The sequence below is a fragment of the Salmo salar genome, chromosome 14, assembly GCF_965601325.2.
Source record: "Salmo salar chromosome 14, fSalSal1, whole genome shotgun sequence".
Taxonomy (NCBI): Eukaryota; Metazoa; Chordata; class Actinopteri; order Salmoniformes; family Salmonidae; genus Salmo; species Salmo salar.
The window spans coordinates 77,856,637-77,884,248 of NC_138304.1; the positions used below are offsets into that span (position 1 = coordinate 77,856,637).

General features: G+C 42.9%; 1 protein-coding gene across 2 annotated transcripts; it reads left to right on the forward strand.

The window, feature by feature from the left end:
• The first annotated feature begins 96 nt into the window (after nucleotides 1-96).
• slc66a2 (solute carrier family 66 member 2) lies at nucleotides 97-26,417 on the forward strand. Of its 2 annotated transcripts, XM_014142321.3 has the most exons (5): nucleotides 97-1,115; nucleotides 1,406-1,539; nucleotides 3,551-3,601; nucleotides 8,979-9,195; nucleotides 23,606-26,417. In XM_014142321.3, exons 1-5 carry the CDS (start codon nucleotides 913-915, stop codon nucleotides 23,814-23,816), a joined length of 816 nt encoding a protein of 271 aa, XP_013997796.1. In that variant the 5' UTR covers nucleotides 97-912; the 3' UTR covers nucleotides 23,817-26,417. The 2 variants fall into 2 exon arrangements, with proteins under 2 accessions (XP_013997796.1, XP_013997797.1); XM_014142322.3 differs by lacking the exon at nucleotides 3,551-3,601 and having other exon boundaries at nucleotides 98-1,115.
• Nucleotides 26,418-27,612: the final 1,195 nt, after the last annotated feature.

Sequence of the window (27,612 nt, forward strand, 5' to 3'; positions counted from 1 at the left end):
AATAGGATATACATAAATGGTTGAGCCCCCTTTAAACGTGATTCTGTCTAGGACCATGCAGCCAAACTCAGATGTTACCAAAGCAGGGAGGGACGATTTTGACGTAGAAGGAAGTGCTGCTCTAGTTTTCTGTTTGTGTGGCGGTGAGAGAGCATTGGGCGCAGTGGTTTTTGCACTTTCCGATAAATTCACACTCTTTCGATTTTTGCTGGAATTATATTTTCCAGACAAACGGGATTTGTTTTGTAAATGACAATCATGTGATGCACAGATTCATGCTGCTGTCCAGTTGTAACTACAAACCCACCCGGAAGACTGGGGATTTGAGTCGCTTCGATTAGACTGGGGACAACTGGAAAGCAAATATCGAGGGTTGACTATTTTAGTTTTCTTTACAAATCGCGAAAAGTCCAGTCAATTGAAACTGTTATTGAATAATATTGCATTCATTTGATTGGTCGACTGACAAGCTAGATTTCTCTGGCCGACTGTTGATGTTCTCAATTGTAGCCTAACATTCAACTTGTTACATTGTACATCTCATATAGTTACAATAGTATGAAACAGTAGCGCCGCTACTCGGGATTTCTGCTAAGGTAGAACCTCTGGAGTCTACTGTAAACTGTTCAATAGAACATCATTGATGGACATAGTTATTTCTGCTTTACATCCGGTTTGAAAGAAGGAACTTTTTTTCTATGGCAGGAACATATAATTCTGTCCCTTTCATTGGTTATTGATCCAAAAGTTGACTGTCAATAAGCATACGAAGGCACTGGTCAATTCACATTCTCTGACTAGTCTACACCACATTATTGAAAGGCAAGTGCAGCTCACTAGAACTTTGCGCAGCACCTTTGGCACTTCCCATGATTTGCTGTGACCTAGTAGACTAGATAACAGAGAGAGAACATGGAAGATGAGATGTTTGAGCAGCTCATGTATGTCCTGAACCAACTGGTGACATGGATCGCTGCGGGGGCTATGGTGTTTGGTGGAGTGGTGCCTTACATCCCCCAGTACAGGGACATCAGACGGACACAGAACGCAGAGGGATTTTCCACCTATGTCTGCCTCGTCCTACTGGTGGCCAATATTCTGCGTATACTGTTCAGGTAAGTTTTGCCATAGGTGCAGTAAACTTGCACTTTCATGTTATTGAAATGTGCATTGATGCATGTGAAGGCTGTAGCCTAAGTGCATTTGAAGAACAGACAGACTTCAACTGTTTGGCCCTTCAGATTTTACAGTGTTTATAAATGATACTGCCTCTCACGGGAATCCTTGTATTGGTTTGGATAGCAGAGTTTTTCTTTGGTTCCAACAGAAGCCTATTGTCTCCATGCAGAATAGTATTGCCACCCTGGAGCCTGTGCCCTGACTACTTCCTGTCTCCTCTTTCCAGGTTTGGGCGTTACTTTGAGACGCCACTCCTGTGGCAGAGCATTGTCATGATCGCCACCATGTTGATCATGCTCGACCTGTGTACCAACGTCCGCGTGGCCACCGAACTCCAGACTAAGCGACGTTCATTCACAGGTCGGTATCCTCCTCCCTGGCCTGTCCCTACTCTTTATAGCTTTATAATCAGTTTATAACCTCTGTTCACACGATGGTGTGAACTACTGATAGTGCTTGGTTGTATCACCAACCTCTGGAGAGTGTGTGTGTGTGTGTGTGTGTGTTACACATTCCTTAGTTAACCAATTGTCCTTCCTCTCAAAGGAACTCCTTCATGTTCGTAATATATTTTACAGCTTAAACACACAACTCAAATCTGACTGCACACCCACTCACAGAGATACACACCCAGCTAACCTCAAGGTGCTGCACAAATCTCCAAATCATTGAATGACAATCTAAACCAACCCAGTGCTATGGGGTGCATTCAGATCCTGTTGGGGTGCATTCAGCAGGGCATGATGTTGTGGAACGGTCAGTTAGAAATGTGTTATGTAGATCAAACATGCCTCTCTGACATGTAGGATAATGAATCATGTTGGCTCTTCATGACATTTCTGAGCTTCTGAGTGGCTCAGCGGTCTAAGGCACTGCATCTCAGTGTTAGAGGCGCCACTACAGACCCTGGTTTGATTCCAGGCTGTATCACAACCAGCCGTGATTGGGTGAGCCATAGGGTGGAGCTAAATTGTCCCAGCGTCGTCCGGGTTTGGCCGGGGTAGGCTGTCAATATAAATAAGAATTTGTTATTAACTTACTTGCCTAGTTAAATAAACATTAAATAAATCAAACATTTATATCTGCAACATTTGACATTTGCCTACTGAATGTGGCCTTGTACTGTACAACTCTAGTTTGTCTTTGTCATTTCCATGTGAATAAAAGAGTTTGCAAAAAGGAGAACAATATCCCACACAGGAGCAGAGAGAATGGCTAACAGCCCTTAATATACTAATCAGACAGCACTGACCACATGTTCTGTAAACACCAGCCCGAGAGGCTTGTAGAAAACATAAAGCCAGTGACTTTGTTAGTGCCTACATAATCACACAGTGTCACAGAATACAGTGATAATCAGGGTGTCCTCGGCCCTTGCACCTCCAGTCTGGCGTCAAACACTATCAACAGATATGAGAACAATCCACAATATTCACACTGATGGAAAATTTAAGTAGGGGGCTGTCAAATGTTTTGACCCCTAGTTGCACCACACTTTCCCAAAACATCTTGCTGTTCATTGTGTAAATGTATGTATATAAACTCTAGTGCTTTGTGTTTTATGTTGTCAATGTGTCTGCAACTTTGTGTGCTGCTATTTTGGCCAGGTCTCTCTTTTCAAAGAGATTATTAATCTCCAATTCAACCCACACCTTGCACAAACAGAACACTGGCAGAATCATGTGTATTAAAGAAAGTGAAACATGTAGCATGTTAAACATTAACTTTATTCATCCTAAATATTCCCATTGCAGTCATAACAGGATGTTAATAATCTGTTTACGGAACTAGAGTGGGCTGGCGGCTGATTCTGGTTCATAACTCCCTTCCTCAGCCTGTTGATTGACTGACTGACCTACACCAGTTTCCTTGCCAACGGAATACTAGAACGTTGAATGCTCAGTGCTGCCATCATGTGGCCTCAATTCAGAGTTTGGTAGCCAATCAAATTGACAGGATCAGGGTAGGCGGGTCAGATGATTTGAGAAAACAGGCTGTTTATGATTAGTCAAACGTTGAGATTTCAACTCTGTCTGACGCCAAACAAACGTTGGAAGTTTCAACTCTGGCCAAACGTTGAGGTCCCTACTCCGGCCAACAGCTTAGGTTTCAACTCAGTCCGACCCAAACGTTGATGTTTCAACTCTAACTTAAAACAAACGTTGAGGTTTCAACTCAGTCAGATCCAAATGTTGAGGTTTCAACTATGTTAATTCCCACAGGGTAGTTATTGGGTTGTCCATTTGAAGTCACTAAACTTGTGTCAAAAATAAACTTCTCTTGACTTCAAACTGTGGGTCAGTTCTGGTCTGTAGCACAAGAGAAACCAAGCTCTCTTTCTCTGTTCCCTCTTCTTATTTTGTGTCTGTAGCAACAGACAGTAAGGACGAGGAGATCAAAGTCCCTAAGAAGTTCTTTCTGGGTAGGTACTGTCTCTCTCTCTCTGCCTTCCTCCCTTCATCTCTCTCTCTTTCCTTACCGCATGGTCTTGTGTGGCTCTCCCTCTCGTATTGCTCCATTCACAGTATTAACTGCCACTAACTCATCAGCATCATCATGCCTTAACCTGGCGTGGATCCTCCTGCATCGCATGTGATCCTTCCTCGTTATATCTCCATTTGTGATTCCTAAAGAACCAATGTAGTTGTTATAGTGTTCGCATGGAAGTTCACAATGCGTGTTAGCTATAGTCAATAGCTTTAATTGTTTCAGTTTGTAAAATGCTTTTTATGCTACTGATATTAGTTTACTATAGCATGCATCTACTGTATTGCAGTGATTGTGCATGGACATTTAATTTTGCTTCAGTTCTTTGAGTTGTCTGATTGTGATGACCATCAGATTCTGACTCAGAAAATGAAAATGCATGCATTCTAGACTCATATATTGATTAACCATATGTATTAAGACTTTGTATTGTTGCTATTTGCTTGCCATGTTATTGACCTTGACAGACTAATTGCTCGGCTATTTTTCTTGGTTTGAAATGAATTATTATTTTGTCAGCGCTACAGCAACAATTCTATTAAATGCTGCATGTGAAAGCTAATGTGCACTGCCCTCTGCTCCGTGGTCCTGTCTGGTAAAACAATGATGACGACTTGGATTCACACCAGCTTGCTAAAGATGCACAGACAGCTCACAGATGTGACAGTTTATGAGACTGTAGTCTTCCTAACTCTGTCCTGGTTATTCAACCTCTATCTTTGCCCTTTTGTTTCAACTCCCTCTTCTTGTTACTGTACGGAGCCCTCACCCAGCCAGTTGAGGCTGATGACCAGCAATCAATTGTACCTGTTTCATTGTGCTGAGAACTTTGTTTTTGTGAATAGCGTGTGATGCCCATCATAAGTATGCGTTTACTAACAATGGATCTCAATGTTGTGGTTAGTTCTGGTTAACACTGCTGCTTTGTAGTTGGGAAGGAGTTGCTATCCTCCGTGTGGACAGTAGGTGGTGCTGGGAAATAACAAAGGCCTACATTACCTGTGAAGACGCAATAATGCTCTGTGTTGTATGTTGTCCAGAGTCCTCACTGCCAGTGATGTAGTTTACCTTCTCAGAACTGCTATCCATCACACACTTTATTGGGTTCAATCGTCTTCTCTCTTAAAATCCATGCTTCATTCTGAGTAACATAATTCAAAAATCCCCATCAAAATCTGTTTGTTTAGTTTGATTGTGCATTGTAGAATCCAATTATAGTTGTAGAGAAAGGCACAGACTGTTGAAGATATTGATTTCAGCAATCAAAATGATTTTTGCCACCCTTTTATTCAGCCTCTGTGTTTGGAATTGAGTGTTGTGTGTTTGTGTCATTGGGAACTGGGAGTTGACTGGTGGAGTTGCTGCCAACTTCTTACAACTTATCAAAGTGTTTCCACCCAGCATGATGTTCTACAGCACAACTCTAGTGGTATGGTAAGCTGGCTTTCTTCTCATCACAGTAGAAAAAGCTTAATTCTGGTTTCAACTTACCTTATCAAAAGCTGGCATTTTGTGTCCCACGTGTACGTTCACTGTTCTGGCCTGTACATGAAACAGTTAGTACTTGGCAGCGGAACCAGAGCCAGGGTGTGTTCTCCTTAACCTCTTCCTGGCTTTGGGCTGCACAGGTCTGGATCTGGAGCTCTGCCTCCCTGGCTTTCTGGTTCTTTGTCTCCCAGACCCTATTCCTCTCCTCCCTGGCTCCGTCTCCCTCAGCCTCACTATTTGCCCCTGCCTGTTCCATAGCCATACACTATATATACAAAAGTATGTGGACACCTCTTCAAATGAGTGGATTCAGCTATTTCAGCCACACCTGTTGCTGACAGGTGTATAAAATCAAGCACACAGCCATGCAATCTACATAGACAAACATTGGCAGTAGAATGGCTTTCCTGAAGAGCTCAGTGACTTTTTCAACGTGGCACCGTCTTAGGATGCCATCTTTACAACAAGTCAGTCAAACGTCTGCCCTACTAGAGGTGGTCATCTGTAAGTGCTGTTATTGTGAAGTGGAAACATCTAGAAGCAACAACGACTCAGCAGAGAAGTGGTAGGCCACACAAGCTCACAGAACGGGAACCTCGAATGCAACAGTTTGGGGAAGGCCCTTCCCTATTTCAGCATGACAATATGCCCGTGTGCGCAAAGTGAGGTCCGTACAGAAATGGTTTGTTGAGATTGGTGTGAAAGAACTTGACTGGCCTGCACAGAGCCCTGACCTCAACTCCGCGGAACACCTTTGGGATGAATTAGAACGCCGACTGTGAGCCAGGCCTAATCGCCCAACATCAGTACCCAACCTCACTAATGCTCTTGTGGCTCAATGGAAGCAAGTCCCCGCAGCAATGTTCCAACATCTAGTGGGAAGCCTTCCGAGAAGAGTGGAGCAGCAAAGGGGGGACCAACTCCATATTAATGCCCAGGATTTTGGAATGAGATGTTCGATGAGCACTTTTGGCCATGTAGTGTGTGTCTGTTGCTCATCTGTCTGTTGCATAGACATGGGTCTGTTCCTCTATAGATTAATCCAGGAGGAGATAAGGAGGAGAGGCATGTTGTAATCCACTATTGTTGGAAGGATGAAAGAGTACAGGTGGAGGTAAAGAAATAAAACAGGGAAGGAAAGTGCTATGTATGTATGGGATGTAAAAGAAGGAATTCATCAACAAACTACTCTTTGGTGAACTCCCTAAACGGCGGTTTGTCTAAATGTAGTTTGGGAGTAACAAATAGTTCTGACGTCTCCTTATCATTGTTGGGGTTTCAGGCTTTGATGAGGTTGGTTACAATTGAATATTTAAATATAATTTCACCTGCTTTCACTGAAGTTGTAAACATGAGTGTCAAACTGAGACAGACGAAACAACAGTATTCTGACACGTTATCATCGGACTGTCACACGGACCTGTTGAACCAGTATATTCCTGAGACTGTTGTGTGTGTGTGTGTGTGTGTGTGTGTGTGTTCTGTGCTTGTACCAAACTGTTTAATGTTCTGTGATGTTCAGAGCTGGCTTCCCTCCCTGGCTTCCCTCCCTGGCTTCCCTCTCTCTATGGCACCTCGTCTTGGATCCATTATCACAGCAGGTTCCCAATCACTCTGGAGAAATAACCACGGAGTGCAGGTGCGTTAAGCTCACCTCCCTGTGAGTTCAAACAAAGAACGTTGAGCAGTATTTAGCAGTACCAGATATGTGAGGGGGGTTGGTTGTTAGGCCTGTGTACTGTTAAAGGGACAATCAGGGAGGACAGGGGAACTGGGCATTGGGAATAGTCTATATTCTTCTTTCGATGCTTATTAGTCATCACAGTCTCTCCTGTATGGCGTGAATCTGACCGGTTCCAATGTATCATCTCCTACTCTTCTCACACTTCTAGCTTTTAGCCCCAAAAAGCAGGTTCTTTTTTCTGGACCATTTTTATTTTAGGTGGCTGTTGTTTTGCCTGCATGATTATGGACTATGAATGACAACATGTAACTGTGGGAAGTGTAGACGTGACCGGCTAAATGACAGCTTCTAAACTAATGTTCTGAGGAGACCAACGCATGCAAAGCAATATGACATGATTCCAGCCCTCTCTCCCCCCACACACACACACACACACACACACACACACACACACACACACACACACACACACACACACACACACACACACACACACACAGACAGGGGCCCCGTGTCAGATTAAACAGAGGGATGAAAGAGGAGAGGAGATGAGGGAAGCGATGGAACGAGAGCGCCCCAGAGTAGATGAATGGCACAGTGGTGGTGGGGTACAGTGTGGTGTAGCATGCAAAGGTGCTGCTGTAAACACCCTGTAACAACACTCTTCTACCATTACAATAAGCCGTGTGTGTGTGCGCCTCTTTGAGCTATCCTCACCCCCCTCAAGGCATTGCTGTTATCAGCGAGGGCAAAACGGACTCACCCCACTCCATGATTAGGTGATTTAGTTGCAGACCGTAGACATGATAATCCATCATGCACACCCTGACTTCCACACATACTCTGATACTCACATACACACATACACCTGTCTGCCATGCGTATCAGAAATGCCATCTAAATCTCAGATCCGGTGAACATCGATATTTCAGCAAAATACATTCCATTGAATTCTGAAGTGCATTCTAAATTACAATCTCAGTAAGTCAGCAGGACACGTCATGTAATGTGTCATTCCTCTTCTTGTGGTTTGTCGAAGGAAATGTGATTATGGAGAACGGTAGGAAACCAAACCAACCATGTCATTCTAGATGAGATGTATGAGTTTACGTCCTCTTTTTATTTGATTCAGTTTAAGTGTGTTTGAGTCGCGATGGTTCACCAGTAGCTCCTGAAACGTTTTTTCTCCATAATCCTTCTGACGCTCTCGTCCCATACCCTGTTCCACCGGCCGCCTCAGAGGAGCTTGATGTTCCGATGAGTAGAATCTCATTTCAACATGACCCTGTACAATGTAGAGGTTTGTGTAAAATCCTATGGAAGATGCTGCACAGCACGTTTCCCCTCCACCTCTTCTCCCCCCCCCCCCCCCCCCCCCCCCCTTTCAGCGGTGATTTAATCTCCTCCATTTATTCTTCTCTCCCCTAACGTCATTTAGAGCGCGGTCAGGCTCCGTGTATTGTTGTCTCAGTGAAGTTTTAAAACGCATTACGTGCAGCTCAGTGGTGACGTCATTGATTTACCGCAGGGAAAGGGAATGAATCAATAAAGACTAACATTTGACAGTTTAACGTAACATAATCGTCAACATGCCAAAGGAGGAGGCATCCTCATCACTAACCTTCTTATTCATACACTGATGGCGTTATGGTTGTCTTAGCTACTCCTATAGGTTAGAGGTCATAGGTAGTAGCAGCACAATGTAGTGTGGAGGTGCCCGTCTCCTAGCCGAGATGTTGTCGGATCACTAGAGATTGTATCGCAGGCCTGCAGTTGTACGACGATTTTCATCTTGAAGTCATGACTTCTTATGCCTCCTTCTTCCGTGAACTTGAACTGCACTTGTTTTTGTTTATTTCCCTGATGAAAAAAAACATTCAACCTTTAGGGTACATTTGGGAAGTCAGTGAGGCAGGAACATTTAGAGTAAATCATTCTGCATTTTCCAAATTCGTTCCAAATGAATCTTTCCATGCAGCTATGCCTCCTTGTTTCACGTCACATGCAATGCTTTTTATTACAGTCTTCTCGAGCCAGCGTGTCACGATGGAGAAAGATCGACCTGAAAAAGGTAAGAACCGTCAGTTTATCGGTGTTAGTATTGTGTCTGACTTTCTCTCCGCATGTCTGTCTGCCTCAGACTTTGACTGGAGCCACTTCTGGTCGTGGAGTCGTTTCGTGGACTACCTGCAGTGTGTGGTGGCGTTCACCCTGTCGGCGGCCTACGTCACCTACCTGCTGCTGGACTCGTCTGTGTTCGTAGAGAGCCTGGGCTTCCTGGCTGTCTTCACTGAGGCCATGCTGGGGATGCCACAGCTCTACTGCAACTACCAGAACAAGAGTACTGAGGGGATGAGGTGAGGACGTCACACATACACACTGAAGTCACCACAGTTGCCATTCAATTGTCTCCCCTTTCTCTCACTTGACATTCGCTGTCTTTCATCCCATCTCTTGCTTCCGTACTACTCATAGCCCAGCTGCTGACCTTCAGTGGTTTATTATGAGACCTATGACCTCAAACTGGTCTTTTCATTTGCACACCTGTGTATAAATTCAGTCTAATTTATGTAACACTTAAATACTTGGATATGTAATTCAGACGCCTAACTGGTACTGACTTTAGTTCATTCAGTGAAAGGATTTTCTACTAGACGTGAACATGTTCTTTGGTTTATACACTACATGACCAAAAGTATGTGGACACCTGTTCGTTGGTCATCTCATTCCAAAATCATGGGCATTAATATGGAGTTGGTCCCCCCTTTTGCTGCTATAACACCCTCCACTCTTCTGGGAAGGCTTTCCACTAGATGTTGGAACATTGCTGCGGGGACTTGCTTCCATTCATCCACGAACATTAGTGAGGTCGGCACTGGTGTTGGGCGATTAGGCCTGGCTCGCAGTCAGTGTTCCCTTTTCATCCCAAAGGCGTTCAGTGGGGTTGAGGTCAGGGCTCTGTGCAGGCCAGTCAAGTTCTTCCACAAAGATCTCGACAAACCATTTCTGTATGGACCTCGCTTTGTGCACAGGGGCATATTGTCATGCTGAAACAGGAAAGGCCTTCCCCAAACGGTTGCCACAAAGTTGGAAGCACAGAATCGTCTAGGACGTCATTGTATGCTGTAGCGTTACAATTTCCCTTCACTGGAACTAATGGGGCCTAGCCTGAACCATGAAAAACAGCCCCAGACCATTATTCCTCCTCCACCTAACTTTACAGTTGGCACTATGCATTCGGTCAGGTAGCGTTCTCCTGGCATCCGCCAAACCCAGATTCGTCCGTCGGACTACCAGATGGTGAAGCGTGGTTCATCACTCCGGAGAACCCGTTTCCACTGCTCCAGAGTACAATGTCAGCGAGCTTTACACCACTTCAGTCGACGCTTGGCATTGCGCATTGTGATCTTAGGCTTGTGTGTGGCTGCTCGGCCATGGAAAACCATTTCATAAAGCTCCCGACGAACAGTTGTTGTGCTGACATTGCTTCCAGAGGCAGTTTGGAGCTCAGTAGTGAGTGTTGCAACCAAGGACAGAAGATTTTTACATGCTTCAGCACTCGGCGGTCCCATTCTGTGAGCTTGTGTGGCCTACCACTTCGCGGCTGAGCCCTTGTTGCTCCTAGACATTTTCAGTTCGCGATAACAGCACTTACAGTTGACCAGGCCAGCTCTAGCAGGGCAGAAATTTGACTAACTGACTTGTTGGAAAAGTGGCATCCTATGACGGTGCCATGTTGAAAGTCACTGAGCTCTTCAGTAAGGCTGAAGTACTGCCAATGTTTGCCAGTACTGCCAATGTTTGTCTATAGAGATTGCATGGCTGTGTGCTCGATTTTATACACCTGTCAGCAACGGGTGTGGCTGAAATGGACAAATCAACTAATTTGAAGGGGTGTCCACATACCTTTGTGAATATATAGTGTATTATTTAAACTGAGACCTTATTTTGAACAGGATGCCTCCTTAGATTGTCTTTTTTAATTTAACTTATTGCCTTTTTACTGCATTCTCCCTAGCGATTAAATCCTTAGGCAGGATTCGCACAGACAATTAAATGTATATAAAACATGACGCTTCATTGTTAACGCTCCATTCTAATGCTGTTATTATGATGATGATTATATTATACCCATTTAGTGCCGTTGCTGTCATCATCATGGAGTTTTAATTGAGGATCTTCAGTAGTGTTTTCCGAGTTCCTATTATTAGTCACACAGTTGGGACCGAGTCATGACCAATGCACACACGCGTGTACACACACATACAGTGCCTTCACAAACTGTTCACGTCCCTTTACTTATTTCACATTTTGTGTTACAGCCTGAATTGAAAATGTGTTACATATATTTTCTTTCTCAACAATCTACACACAACCCCCATAATGACAAAGTGAAAACATGTGTTTTGACATTTTTCCAAATGTATTGAAAATGAAATACAGAAATATCGCATTTGCATTAGTGCTCACGCCCCTGAGTCAATACATGTTAGAATCACCTTTGGCAGTGATTACAGCTGTGTCTTTTTGGGTAAGTCTCTAAGAGCTTTTCACACCTGGATTGTACAATATTTACACTTTGTTTATTTTTTTAATTCTTCAACTTCTGTGAAGTTGGTTGTTTATCATTGCTTGACTGCTATTTTCAAGTCTTGCCATAGATTTTCAAGCCGAAACTGGAACTAGGCCACTCAGGAACATTCAGTGTCGTCTGGGTAAGCAACTGACTGAACCAGGTTTTCCTCTAGGATTTTGCCTGTGCTTAGCTCTATTTCGTTTCTTTCTATCCCAAACAACTCCCTAGTCCTTGCCGATGACAAGCATACCTATAACATGATGGAGCCACCACCATGCTTGAAAATATGAAGAGCGGTACTCAGTGATGTCTTGGAATTCCCCCAAACATAACGCTTTGTATTCAGGACATAAAGTACATTTCTTTGCCACATTATTAGCAGTTTTACTTTAGTGCCTAATTGCAAACTGGATACATGTTTTGGAATATTTTTATTCTGTACAGGCTCCCTACTTTTCATCATTGGTGGAAAAAGTACCCAATTGTCTTACTTGAGTAAAAGTCTCTAAAATTTCTGGGTTTTAAATATACTTAAGTATCAAAAGTACAACTGTAAATCATTTAAAATTCCTTATATTAATCAAAATAAAATGTTCACATGCACTGAATAAAACGGGCACAGACCTTACCATGAAATGCTGACTTACAAACCCTTAACCAACAATGCAGTTTTAAGAAAAAGATTTACTAAAGTAACACAATAATATAACAGTAACAAGGCTACAGTATATACAGGGGGCACAGGTACCAAGTCAATGTTGGTGGGGAACAGGTTAGTCGAGGTAATTGATGTAATATGTATATGTAGGTAGGGGTAAAGGGACAAAGCACACGGCACCATTTTCTTGTTTTTAAAATGTATGGATAGCCAGGGGCACACTCCAACACTCAGACATTATTTACAAAAGATGCATTTGTGTTTAGTGAGTCTGCCAGAGGCAGTAGGGATGACCACGTGTCCTCTTGATAAGTGCATGATTTTGACCATTTTCCTGTCCTGCAAAGCATTCCAAATGTAACGAGAACTTTTGGTTGTCAGGGAAAATGTAAAAAGTACAATATTTTCTTTAGGAATGTAGTGGAGTAAAAGTAAGTTATAAAAAATATAAATGGTCAAGTAAAGTACAGATACCCCCAAAAAAAGACTTAAGTAGTACTCTAAAGTATTTTTACTTAACAACTTTACACCACTGCTTTCCACTCTGTCATTTAGGTTAATATTGTGGAGGAACTACAATGTTTTAAAGTCACCGTTGGCCTCATGGTGAAATCCCTGAGCGGTTTCCTTCCTCTCTGGCAACTGAGTTAGGAGAGACGCCTGCGTCTTTGTGGTGACTGGGTTTATTAATACACCATCCAAAGTGTAATTAATAACTTCACCATGCTCAAAGGGATATTTTTTTAACCATCTACCAGTAGGTGCCCTTCTTTGCGAGACATTGGAAAACCTCCCTGGTCTCTGGTTGTGTCTGTTTTGAAATTCACTTCGACTGAGGGACCTTAAAGATTATTGTGTCTGTTTTGAAATTCACTTCGACTGAGGGACCTTAAAGATTATTGTATGTGTGGGGTACAGAGATGAAGTAGTCATTCAAAAAGTATGTTAAACAGTTATTGCGCACAGTCCATGCAACTTATTATGTAACTTGTTAAGGACATTTTTACTCCTGAACTTATTTAGGCTTGCCATAACAAAGGGCTTAAATACTTAGTGACTTAAGACATTTCATCTTTTCATTTTTAATGAATTAGTTAACCTCTCTAGGATAGGTGGCACCAAATCGTCCCACCTACGTAACAGCCAGTGTAATCCCGTGGCGCGTTATTCAAAAACCTAAAAAATGCAAAAACTTCAATTTTTCAAACATATGACTATTTTACACCATTTTAAAGACAAGACTCTCGTTAATCTAACCACACTGTCCGATTTCAAAAAGGCTTTACAACGAAAGCAAAACATTAGATTATGTCAGCAGAGTACCCAGCCAGAAATAATCAGACACCCATTTTTCAAGCTAGCATATAATGTCACATAAACCCAAACCACAGCTAAATGCAGCACTAACCTTTGATGATCTTCATCAGATGACAACCCTAGGACATTATGTTATACAATACATGCATGTTTTGTTCAATCAAGTTCATATTTATATCAAAAAACAGCTTTTTACATTAGCATGTGACTAGCATGTGACTAGCATTCCCACCGAACACTGCCGGTGAATTTACTAAATTACTCACGATAAACGTTCACAAAAAACATAACAATTATTTTAAGAATTATAGATACAGAACTCCTCTATGCACTCGATATGTCCGATTTTAAAATAGCTTTTCGGTGAAAGCACATTTTGCAATATTCTCAGTAGATAGCCCGGCATCACAGGGCTAGCTATTTAGACACCCAGCAAGTTTAGCACTCAGCAAAGTCACATTTACTATAAGAAAAATGTTATTACCTTTGCTGTCTTCGTCAGAATGCACTCCCAGGACTTCTACTTCAATAACAAATGTTGGTTTGGTTCAAAATAATCCATAGTTATATCCAAACAGCGGCGTTTTGTTCGTGCGTTCAAGACACTATCCGAAAGGGTAAATAAGGGTGACGAGCATGGCGCAATTCGTGACAAAAAAATTCTAAATATTCCATTACCGTACTTCGAAGCATGTCAACCGCTGTTTAAAGTCAATTTTTATGCAATTTTTCTCATAAAAAAGCGATAATATTCCGACCGGGAATCTGCGTTTAGGTAAACAGACAAAAGAAAATAAAGCATTCGGTCGACTCGGGCATGCGCCTAAGCCCATAGTACTCTTATCGGCCACTTGCCAAAAGCGATAATGTGTTTCAGCCAGAGCCTGCCTCGATATCGTTCAGCTTTTTCCCGGGCTCTGAGAGCCTATGGGAGCCGTAGGAAGTGTCACGTTAGAGCAAAGATCCTCAGTCTTCAATAAAAAGAGCCAAGATGAAACGCCACTTGTCAGACAGGCCACTTCCTGCATGGAATCTTCTCAGGTTTTGGCCTGCCATTTGAGTTCTGTTATACTCACAGACACCATTCAAACAGTTTTAGAAACTTTAGGGTGTTTTCTATCCAAAGCCAATAATTATATGCATATTCTAGTTACTGGGCAGAAGTAGTAACCAAATTAAATCGGGTACGTTTTTTATCTGGCCGTGTCAATACTGCCCCCTAGCCCTAACAGGTTAAAGTTTCCAAAAACACAATTCCACTTATTTGATATTATGGGGTATTGTGTGTAGGCCAGTAACACAACATCTCAATTTAATTCATTTTAAATTCAGGCTGTAATAAAACAAAATATGGAAAATGTCAAGGGGTGTGAATACTTTCTGAAAGCACTGTCACACACACACACAACACAATGTAAATAGTCTCTGAATGATCATGCAACAGACTAAAAATAAACATCACTAAAAATAGAAAGATTGAGTAGCTCATTATCATATTGATTATCAAAGACTCATAATAAAAAATTAAGCCAAACCCCAGAACATGCCATTGCCATGCCAGTCAGGTCCAGAGATGGTTAATGACAACAGATCTGCATCCCAAATTGCACCCTATTCCCTATATTCAGTGCATTTGGAAAGTATTCAGACCCTTTGACTTTTTCCACATTTTGTTATGTTACAGCCTTATTCTAAAATGGATTAAATAAAATATAAAATCCTCATCAATCTATGCATACTACCCCATGATGACAAAGCGAAAACAGGTTTTTAGAAAAACAGAAATACCTTCTTTACATAAGTATTCAGACCCTTCTCTATGAGACTCGAATTTGAGCTCAGGTGCATCCTGTTTCCATTTATCATTCTTGAGATGTTTCTACAACTTGATTGGAGTCCACCTGTGACAGGATTGTGTTGAGGCACAGATCTAGGGAAGGGTACCAAAACATTTCTGTAGCGTTGAAGGTCCCCAAGAACACAGTAGCCTCCATTCTGAAATGGAAGAAGTTTGAAACCACCAAGACTCTTCCTAGAGCTGGCTGCCTAGCCAAACTGAGCAATCGGGGGAGAAGGGCCTTGGCCAGGGAGGTGACCAAGAACCCGATGGTCGCTCTGACAGAGCTCCAGAGTTCCTCTGTGGAGATGGGAGAACCTTCCAGAAGGACAACCATTTCTGCAGCACTCCACCAATCAGGCCTTTATGGTAGAGTGGCTAGACTGAAGCCATTGCTCAGTAAAAGGCACATGACAGCCCACTTGGAGTTTGCCAAAAGGTCTGATGAAACCAAGATTGAACTCTTTGGCATGAATGCCAAGCGTCACATCTGGAGGAAACCTGGCACCATCCCTATGGTGAAGCATGGTGGTGGAAGCATCATGCTGTGGGGATTTTTTTCAGTGGTAGGGACTGGGAGACTAGTCAGGATCGAGGGAAATATGAATGGAGCAAAGTACAGAGAGATCCTTGATGAAAACCTTCTCTAGAACGCTCAGGACCTCAGACTGGGGCGAAGGTTCACCTTCCAACAGGACAACAACCCTAAGCACACAACCAACACAACGCAAGAGTGACTTCTGGACAAGTCTCTGAATGTCCTTGAGTGGCCCAGCCAGAGCCCGGACTTGAACACCATCTTACATCTCTGGAGAGAACTGAAAAAAGCTGTGCAGCGACGCTCCCCATCCAACATGACAGAGTTTGAGAGGACCTGCAGAGAAAAATTGGAGAAACTCACCAAATACACGTGTGCCAAGCTTGAAGCGTCATACCCAAGAAGACTCAAGGCTGTAATCGCTGCCAAATGTGCTTCAACAAAGTACTGAGTAAAGGGTCTGAATACTTATGTAAATTTAATGTTTCCATTTTTTATTTTTAATGCATTTGCTAAAATTCCTAAAAACCTGTTTTTGCTTTGTGTGTGTGTAGATGATTTAATTTTGTTGATGTTTTTGAATAAGGCTGTAATGTAACAAAATGTGGAACAAGTCAAGGGGTCTGAATACTTTCTGAATGCACTATAGTGCACTACTTTTGATCAGGGCCTATTAGGGAAAAGGGTGCCATTTGGGACACTTGATGCAATTTTTTAAAAACATTTATTTCACCTTTATTTAACCAGGTAGGCCAGTTGAGAATTATTTTTTTTTCATTTACAACTGCGACCTGGCCAAGATAAAGCAAAGCAGTGCGACCAAAAACAACAACACAGAGTTACACATGGAATAAACAAACGTACAGTTAAAAACACAACAGAAAAATCTATATACAGTGTGTGCAAATGAGGTAAGATAAGGGAGGTAAGGCAATAAATAGGCCATAGTAGCGAAGTAATTACAAGTTAGCAAATTAACACTGGAGGGATGGATGTGCAGATGATGATGTGCAAGTAGAAATACTGGTGTACAAAAAAGTAAATCAAAACAATATGGGGATGAGGTAGGTAGTTGGATGGGCTATTTGCAGATGGGCTGTGTACAACTGCAGAGATCGGTAAGCTGCTCAGATAGCTGATGCTTAAAGTTAGTGAGGGCGATATAAGTCTCCAACTTCAGCGGATTAAAAAAACAAAACAATTGCAATTCATTCCAGTCATTGGCAGCAGAGAACTGGAAGGAAAGGCGGCCAAATGAGGTGTTGGCTTTGGGAATGACCAGTGAGCGATACCTGCTGGAACACGTGCTACGGGTGGGTGCTAAGGCGGAGCTTTACCTAGCAAAGACTTATAGATGACCTGGAGCCAGTGGGTTTGGAAACGAATATGTAGCGAGGGCCAGCCGACGAGAGCATACAGGTCGCAGTGGTGGGTGGTATATGGGGCTTTGGTGACAAAACAGATGGCACTGTGATAGACTGCATCCAGTTTGCTGAGTAGAGTGTTGGAGGCTATTTTGTAAATGACATCGCCAAAGTCGAGGATCGGTAGGATAGTCAGTTTTACGAGGGTATGTCTTCACCCTGCTAATGACAGGCTGAAGGCATGTGTTTGCTTTTCCATCACTTCCTGTTTATATTGACCTGTCAGAGCCAGGCGCAAGACCCCTTTAGCAGACAGTTACCAAACAGAACATTACTACAACACAAAGAGGAGGGGGACTGGGGGCTGTGGGTGACACAACATGGTTGCTCTAAAGGTGGATGTTGGGGTGGGGGAGGAGATAATGGGGGAAGCTTGTATACAGGAAGTGTATTCTGATCTGTCTTGTCATGGTTTGATGGGAAATGAAGTCCAAAGTGGATGTAAATGTAGTCCTCCTGTTCTATAGTTACAGTACAGCTACAAATCACATATTTACTTCAAGGATGTCAAGTCAACCTCAGTAAAGAACAGATCTCTGCTTCTCGCTCTCCCTCTCTGCCACTCGCTCTCTCTCTCTCTTTCTGCCTCTCTCTCTTTCTGCCTCTCTCTATCTCTTTCTGCCTCTCTCTATCTCTTTCTGCCTCTATCTCTTTCTGCCTCTCTCTCTCTCTCTCTGCCTCTCTCTCTCTTAAACGTAGCTCCATGGTCAAAACAAGATACATTGTCTAATGTAGCTCCATGGTCAAAGACAATTCATTCGAATTTGAGGCTTAATTATAGGGCTGTGTGAACTGTTTGAAGTTGAGAACTTACGAAACACACATTATGTAATCCTGCTGAATTTATCACCTGTGGTCACCTTGGATGAGATGTATTATATTGTGAATATTTCCTGGTGTGGTGATTTAGCATGGGGTTGGTTTGCCCAGTGGTTTTGGAGATGGATGTACTTAGTTATTGTGGTCTTCCCTCCTCTCCTTTCTGTGTGTGTCTTCCCCCCCTATTAGCCTCTCTGTGTGCAGAATTAATGGCACTTTGGTCTAGGTGTGCTGGCATGATGTCAGGTCTCCAGCGGTGTGTGGGCGTGTGTCTGTGTATGTAGCAGGGCAGCAATGAACATAAACCGACAGGAGCAGTCAAACTAATGACTGGGGTGGGAGGCGGGGGAGGGTAGCTAGGCGGGGGATACCTGGGGTGCTGGCGTTGATGTCTGGGCCCCTGGCCTGAGATAAAGGTAATGGAACATGGAGAGACAGGCTTTGCAGACCGCCTACTGACTGACTGTCCTTATAAGTCCTCTCTGTGTGAGCTGTTTCCCATGGACAGATAACACGCTCAGAGGGAGTGCCTTATTTAGCCTGCCTGTTCTTTGACCAGTAAATTCAGTCAGTATACAAGTCTATATACAAGTCTGTCTCTGCATTCACAACACTGCATCACTACCTTGTCAGACTAGTATATGACAACTTGCCCACCCACCTGGGCTGTGGAGTTGCTGATTACCTGATGAAATGCAGAGGGTCTTCCATCCTCCTCCACCTCCGATGCATACAGGCTTTTTTTACCTCCCAGTTAGTCTTCTGTAAGTGGCTGGGGACTTTTAGAATCATCTCCCAGGCATGTTCTGACCCCATCCCTGACCTCCCAGCATTCTCTCTGAGGCTGCGTCCCAAATGGCACCCTATTCCCTATAGAGATGGGCCTTGGTCAAAAGTAGTGCAGTACATAGGGTGCCATTGGAGACGCAGACCGAGTTCTCAGGAGGGCTGATCAAATCCTCAACCCTGCTCTCACATCATTACACACAGAGCTGGCCCAAACTCTACGTCAGCACTCAGAGAGAAATAAATAAATGTTCATCCTCTTCCCCAGAACTAACAAGCTTCCTACCTTGTATGGATTTGGAGGGAGAGGGGGAGGATGGAGGGAGAGAAAGATGCAAGAAGGGAGGTAGTATGAGTAGATGCATGGGAAGGTTATTAAAAAGGGTGTTACAAATGAAATGAGTGAAGGGGAGCGAGGTGAAGCTGGAGACATGAATAATATAGAACGTTTGACAGGTCTCACCCCTTCCTCTTTCCTCCCCTCATCCTGTGGGTGCTACAGTTGAAGTCGGAAGTTTACATACACTTAGGTTGGAGTCATTAAAACTTGTTTTTCAACCACTCCACACATTTCTTGTTAACAAACTATAGTTTTGACAAGTCGATTAGGACATCTACTTTGTGCATGACACAAGTAATTTTTCCAACAATTGTTTACAGACAGATTATTTCACTCATAATTCACTGTATCACAATTCCAGTGGGTCAGAAGTTTACATAAACTAAGTTGACTGTGCCTTTAAACAGCTTGGAAAATTCCAGAAAATTATGTCATGGCTTTAGAAGCTTCTGATAGGTTAATTGACATCATTTCAGTCAATTGGAGGTATACCTATGGATGTATTTCAAGGCCTACCTTCAAACTCAGTGCCTCTTTGCTTGACATCATGATAAACTCAAAAGAAATCAGCCAAGACCACAGAAAAAAATTGTAGACCTCCACAAGTCTGGTTCATCCTTGGAAGCAATTTCAAAACGCCTGAAGGTGCCACGTTCATCTGTACAAACAGTAGTGCGCAAGTATAAACACCATGGGACCACGCAGCCGTCATACCGCTCAGGATGGAGATGCGTTCTGTCTCCTAGAAATTAATGTACTTTGGTGCGAAAAGTGCAAATCAATCCCAGAACAACAGCAAAGGTCCTTGTGAAGATGCTGGAGGAAACGGGTACAAAAGTATCTATGTCCACAGTAAAACAAGTCCTATATCAACATAACCTGAAAGGCCGCTTAGCAAGGAAGAAGCCACTCCTCAAAAACCGCCATAAAAAAGCCAGACTAGTTTGCAAGTTTGCAACTGCACATGGGGACAAAGATCGTACTTTTTGGAGAAATGCCCTCTGGTCTGATGAAACAAAAATAGAACTGTTTGGCCATAATGACCATCGTTATGTTTGGAGGAAAAATGGGGATGCTTGCAAGCCGAAGAACACCATCCCAAAGGACAACAAAGCCAAGGTATTGGAGTGGCCATCACAAAGCCCTGACCTCCATCCCATAGAAAATTTGTGGGCAGAACTGAAAAGGTGTGTGTGTGAGCCAGGAGGCCTACAAACCTGACTCAGTTACACCAGCTCTGTCAGGAGGAATGGGCGGAATCAGGAGGAATCACCCAACTTATTGTGGGAAGCTTGTGGAAGGCTACCCGAAACGTTTGACCCAAGTTAAACAATTTAAAGGCAATGCTACCAAATACTAATTGAGTGTATGTAAACTTCTGACCCACTGGGAATGTGATGAAAGAAATAAAAGCTGAAATAAATAATTCTCTCTACTATTATTCTGACATTTCACATTCTTAAAATAAAGTGGTGATCCTAACTGACCTAAGACAGGACATTTTTACGAGGATTAAATCTCAGGAATTGTGAAAAACTGAGTTTAAATGTATTTGGCTAAGGTGTATGTAAACTTCCAATTTCAACTGGACCAAGCAGACAGCTTGAGACGGGGTGAACCTGTACCCTGTAATCAGCCTGAAGACAATTACCTCTGCTAAGTGGCTTCTGCTAGACAATAGTCTTCGTACTTTGAAGCCACCAATGCAGCAAATCTTCATCAGTTCACTTGTATGGATCATTGAACGTGTTGCCTTGCCAATAACATTGATACAGGGTCAGACAAATGACATAGGGAGAGTGGTACTATATTAGAGGTATTGGCAGTGTAGTCAATACTTGACAGTACTGTATGGTTATGACCCAGTCATAACGTCAGAGATGCAGTATAATATTCATCGGATGTGTGTTGGATTTATTATGGATTCGTTTATTGGGCCTACTACTGCATACCATGATGGAATATGACATCAGTGTATTTGCTTAGTGCAAAAACCCATTCCCTGAAACGCCTAGAAAATGTCTGACTAATTATTTGGATTTTTAAACGTACACAGCAACCATACAAAACCCTTTACAGGGACTACAAAGGGAAACTCAGCCACGAGCTGCCCAGTGACGCGAGCCTAGCAGGCGAGTTATATGCCTTTTTATGCTCGCTTCGAGGCAAGCAACATTGAAGCATGCATGAGAGCGCCAGCTGTTCCGGATGACTGTGTGATCACCCTCTCCTTTGCCGATGTGAGCAAGACCTTTTAAACAGGTCAACATTCACAAAGATTACCAGGATGTGAACTCAGAGCATGCGTGGACCAACTGGTGTCTTCACTGACATTATCAACCTCTCCCTGACCGAGTCTGTAATACATGTACAAATTACCTTGACTAACCTGTACCCCCGCACATTGACTCGGTACTGATACCCCCTGTATATAGCCTCTATTGTTATTTTATAGTGTTACTTTTTATTTTATTTTTAACTTTATTTTATTTAGTAAATATTTTCTTTACTTTATTTCTTGAACCACATTGTTGGTTAAGGGCTTGTATAAGTAAGCATTTCACAGTAAGGTCAGCATCTGTTGTATTCGGCGCATGTGACAAATAAAATGTGATTTGATTTGACAGGTCTTCCCTTGACACCAATTAGATTAGGCCTCTCCCTCACCCTTTAAATGTGTTTATATTCAGATTAGCATTCTGTCCTTTGACTAACCTGTGTTGTTTACACATGAATGGAAAGTGCTGACATGTCAGGATTGGCTCTGGCACTCTGAGCAGGGGTCCCTACTCCAAAATGTCACGACACGAGGCAGGTAGTATTAAGAACAGCAGATGGAGGATGCCTCTGCGTTCAGAAGGGAGTGTTGTTGTGGGAATGTTGTTGTGGTAGGCGGTTTATTGTAAACACTTCTGAATGCTGTTAGCTAACTGTGTTTGTGCCTCAGTCCTTCCTTTGTCAGCGTTTACCTTCCGTCCTCGGTTTCAGTACAAAGCCTGGGGAGAAAAACAAAGAGTCCCAAAGATGAGAGGGAGGTTGGAGGAGAGGGATAGCACTAGCTGGGGAGACTGTTTGTCTGTCTGTGATTTATCCATAATCACCAACCCTTTGTCAAGACTTTTCTCATTATAAAAACTAACTTGGATGTTTTAGAAACATGGAGCGGAGATCCTGGGAGCCCAGCATGCCAAGAAACCTTGCATATACCCATTTATAATAAGCAACGCTGTTTTCTCCATCTAAAAAGTAGAGGGCTTTCAAAGCTCGGTCTTTGTACAGTAGACAACATACCTAGAGACCTCCTGCTGTACTGCCCTTCTACTGTCACTGTTAGTGTGTTACTTCCCTATCGCCTCATTATAGTTCACAATCCTGCAGAGTAACACAGAGAGGAGGGGCCACAGCCTAAAGTTGGGCTCTCCAACACTGTTCCTGGAGAGCTACTGTTCTGTAGGTTTTCGCTCCAACCCTAATCTAGCACACCTGATTCTAATAACAAGCTGGTTGTTAAGTTGAATCAGGTTAGTTACAACTGGGGTAGGAGCAAAAATCTACAGGAGGGTAGCTCTCCAGGAACAGGGTTGGAGAGCCCTGCACTAAAGGAACACTTGAAACAAACCACAGAGTTGTTCTAAAAGCTATACTGCTGAACAACAGAACTATAGTTGTTCATTTACTCTGATCAGCCTAAGCAGCTCCCTGAGAGAAGAGGGAGAAGTGCTGCTGCAGAGAGCAGATGGGTGAACTCACCGCACCGTGAGTCTGAATTTATAAACCTCCCTGAGAGGAGTTCTAAACTCCAGAAGAGTTCTGGCAAATGAACTTGAATGAATTCCATTTCTTTCCTTTTAGTAGTTTGTTCCGGAAATAGTGGGTCAGTATCCACACCTGAAACGATGTATTTGGTCTGTTATTGTGTTTCATGATTTCCTAATGTCTCTTTTCTGTCATGATTTAAGGTAGTGTTCATGTGTGTCACCGGCCGTGTCCAAATACCTGTACTTGCGTTCTAAATAGTAGGCTTTTTGGTAATGCAAAAATATAATTTTTTATAGTGTGAAATTTCTTGTATCCTTTAAATGCCAGAATGTCATACTCGTTTAGACTTTTCATCTAGTATTTACTGCACTCTATGGAGGAATAGAAACATATTTTCAGACCCACGTGTGTTTTGACAACAGCTGATAATCGGCTGATAAGAGGACAGGCTGTAACAAAAGGAACGAATGGCGGGAAACGCAATTGTGCATTAGGTGACGCATTCTTAGTATGGGTGAGCCTAGTATGTTGATTTGTTGCTTACTGCATGCATTTATACTAAACAGCACGTAGTATGATTTAGTACACAGTATGTCATTTTAGTAAGTAGTAGGCAAGACAGATTTTGGACACAACCACTGTTTCTAGCTCTGCTAACAGTGAAATGTTTATCTCCCCCCCTCTCTTCTTTCTCCTCCCTTTTCTCCCTGTAGTATAAAAATGGTGATGATGTGGACGAGTGGGGACACCTTTAAGACGGGTTACTTCCTGCTGACCGAGGCTCCTGTCCAGTTCTGGACCTGTGGTCTGCTGCAGGTGGGAGTGGACGTTGCCATTCTATTCCAGGTGTACTACTACAGCCGCTACCCGCAGAAACCCGTGTCACACACCGTGTCACACACAACCAGCACCAAGGCACTCTGAGACCCCCTAACACACACACACACACACACACACACATCGTTACCAATCGGTCATGAGCACACAAACTAGTTAGAGTTACTTTGCCTGAAGAACGTTGCTGAATGACACTTGTTCCATTTCTTTTCAAAACAGATAGGACCTCCAGTTATATATGTATTTGTTTGTATGTTGTGCAGATGGTTATACAAGTATATCCCAAGAATATATCCCTGTATATGAATATACCTGAGCATACACACACAATCTTATGCACATGCATCAGTCTACATTGCAGTCATATGCACTGTGTATGGATGGACGCTCAAGGAAATGTGGACCAGCTTTCCTGTCCATAGATCTGATGATTGTTGCATGAAAAACCTTAAAAGACTTTCACAAAGGGCTGGTTACTCAGCCAGTGATCACAATGTACAACGGCTCATCGAAGTAACTAACAGAAACCTTACTGAATGTACAATGGAATTATTATTTTTGGGGAAATTAGATTCTACATTTAATTTAGATAGCTCTTTGTTCTATGTTCTCCACGGGTCTGGTCTGTCTGATCTCTTAGGCCTCTTCTGGTCTGGTTGGAAGACCTCCTGCTGCTGCTGCTGCTTGGAAAATTCACAAGATTAATTCAACTGGAAGCAACAGCAGTTTTACCAAAAATGAAAAAGGCGGTCTGGGCCAGAGGCCTGGTTCCTGGGAGCCCAACACGTTTCCTTCAGATGACTCTGAGGTAAAGCTTAAGGACTCAGTGGTTCAGTGGACAACTGTGTTGCTGGTATTACGGACAGTAAGGGAGTCAGTGGAGAGAGGGAGGTAGGACATTGTGTGAAACAAATATTATGTTTATGTTACTGTTTTCATTTAAAGGAGTAGCAGCCATGTTTGTAGGCCAGGGAACTGGATGGACCTTCTGTGTTTTTTATGGTAAACAACAACAACGCATCGGGAAGGACATTAAGTACAAAGCTCCTGTCTTTAGCACTGTTTATACCTGGTTCTAACATGCATCCTTTCTCCTGTCCACATTCTGATCGTGCCCGCATTTTCAGACAGGTGTAGACGATTTAAAGACACATATGTACCATGTGTAGACATATTTCTGGAAATATGGGCACAATCAGAATGTGGACAAGATCAGGACAAAGGTCGCATGTTAGCGCCAGGTATAAACAAGGCTTCTGAGGACCTAGTGACAGTCTGTTTGCTGGTCTATGGACAACTCAACTCATCTCCCTGCTCCTCTCAGCCTCAAGCACCCCTAGAAACCTTTTATTTGTTTAAATAGGACCTTTAGAATTTTATATGAATATTTCTTTCTTTAGCTTTCTTCAAATGTTTTAGATGTGTGCTTTGGGTGGAGACGTGGGAACAGTGGTTGAATCTGGAATCGGTCGGGCGTGGACAAATCTTATCCTGCCGAGGGCTGGTGTGGGTGCAGGGTTTTGTTCAAGCCAAGTAGTAGGCATGTCCAGACTCAACCTCTTGAAGTGTTTGACCACATGGTAAGTTGAATCTCTCTGGGTGTAACCAAGACGATACCAGCACTACAGCTGTTATATTCACTTCTGAACTGCTGGCTAAAACGTAGTTGGTGGTTGCGTCCAAAATGGCGTCCTATTCCCTGTTTATTACACTACTTTTGACCAAGTAGTGCACTCTATAGGGAATAGGGTGCCATTTCAGACGCAGATAAAAATGTTTTATGCTGGATACTCTGGGAAATGTTATTTTAATCACTGGCGATGTGGAATATTTGTTTTGTTATGCTATCCATCTTTTTATAATCCTGAAACGCTTGTATAATCACAAACCTTGTACACTTGCCCTTTATCCAGCTCTTTTTTACAATGATGAGGACGGTGACGCATGTCACATGGTGACCGTTGTTGTCATTGTATGAAGAAGTTGTGCACCTAGTAAACTCTGGTTGTGTAGTATCAACCGGGCCAAAATTACTCACTGTTTCTGATGTTAAGTTGTATCATTTTGGTGGTTGTTCAGTTTTAGTTGTTCATGGGTAAAACTGCAAAACTATTCCTCTGTTTATGTAGATGCTGATCAAACAATGCCAATCCTTGTGATTTTTGAATATTTTTTTACATAGTTTTAGGTCAGGATTCAATCTAAGTTGCGTTATAGAACACTGCACGGGACTGCCGACAATGCCACTTTTAAATGCAATTTACACCAAAGCCGGCTTTCGCCGTATCCATACCATGAATTCGATCTCTGCGAACGCGGGGGTAATTGCCTTTTAAAAAGCGCATTGTCGGCAGTCCAGTGCACTGCTTTGTAAGGCACCTTGGACTGAATCACAGCCTCAGTTTATGTACCCCAATTTTTTTTATGGTTATCAAACCATTTGTGTTATACATTTTTTGGCCATTTTTATATTTGATGACCTTTTATTACCACGTTGTGTCTTTTGTTGTTTTTCTACACAGTACATTACCACATTTCTTTCCATGGAATGGCCAGTTCTTTCTATAGAATTGCCAGTTCATCGTCAATAGACAATTTAATTCAACCTCTGCCTGGTATGCTGTTACTTGTTGCCAGTATTCATGAAAGCTCTGTGGCGCTGTCATTAAAGGCCAAAATGAGAATTTCTACTGTGCTTTGTGTAAATTCATTATGCTAGTGATGTTTGTAGTGTGCAATATAGGGTACCATTTCTGACGCAGACCTATTAGCTCTGTCTTGATAATACTATTCCATCAGCTGTGGAGACCTGTTAGCATCATCTGTCAGAGGAACCACTGGCTCACCAACCACAGTCTGTTTGGGCTCCAGGCATGTGGCCTCAACAGCTATCAACAACACTTACATGGTAATGCACCTGCGCTGTGTCTTCACAACAAGCACTGTGTTGACCACACAATACCAACATTAGTCGACAGGGTTTATGTAAAGCGTATTCTAAACAAACAGGAATGTGGCGGCTAGCCTCAGCAGAACTAGTCCAGAGAAAATTAGACCGGGGGTCTGTTCCAAATGGTACCCTATTCCCTACATAGTGCACTTCTTTTTACCAAAGTCCTATGGGTCCTGGTCTAACGTAGTGCACCGTATAGGATATAGTGTTCCCTTTTGGAAAAGAACTGGGAGGAACTTGAGATGTTTCTACAACTTGATTGGAGTCCACCTGTGGTAAACTCAATTGATTGGACATGATTGGACACCCGTCTATATAAGGCGCCGCAGGTGACAGTGCACGTCAGAGCAAAAACCAAGCCACGAAGTCAAAGGAATTGTCCATAGAGCTCCGAGACAGAATTGTGTCGAGTCACAGATCTGGCGAAGGTCCCCAAGAACACAGTGGCCTCCATCATTCTTAAATGGAAGAACTTTGGAACCACCAAGACTCTATGGTCACTCTGACAGACCTCCAGAAGGACAACCATCTCTGCAGCACTCCACCAATCAGGTCTTTATGGTCAAGTGGCCAAACAGAAGCCACTCCTCAGTAAAAGGCACATGACAGCCCACATGGAGTTTGCCAAAAGGCACCTAAAGGACTCTCAGACCATGAGAAACAAGATTCTCTGGTCTGATGGAACCAAGATTGAACTCTTTGGCCTGAATGACAAGCGTCACGTCTGGAGAAAACCAGGTACCATCCCTATGGTGAAGCATGGTGGTGTCAGCATCCTCCTGTGGATATGTTTTTCAGCGGCAGGGACTGGGAGACTAGTCAGGATCGAGGGAAAGATGAATGGAGCAAAGTACAGAGAGATCCTTGATGAATACCTGCTCAGGACCTCAGACTGGGGTGAAGGTTCACCTTCCAACAGGACAACAACCC

Excerpts from the sequence above, each read along its gene's own strand:
- slc66a2 (XM_014142321.3), top strand. The coding sequence starts at position 913 with ATGGAAGATGAGATGTTTGAGCAGCTCATGTATGTCCTGAACCAACTG. Across the intron at positions 1,116-1,405 it reads ATTCTGCGTATACTGTTCAG|GTTTGGGCGTTACTTTGAGA; the intron begins GTAAGTTTTGCC and ends TCCTCTTTCCAG. Across the intron at positions 9,196-23,605 it reads AAGAGTACTGAGGGGATGAG|TATAAAAATGGTGATGATGT; the intron begins GTGAGGACGTCA and ends TTCTCCCTGTAG.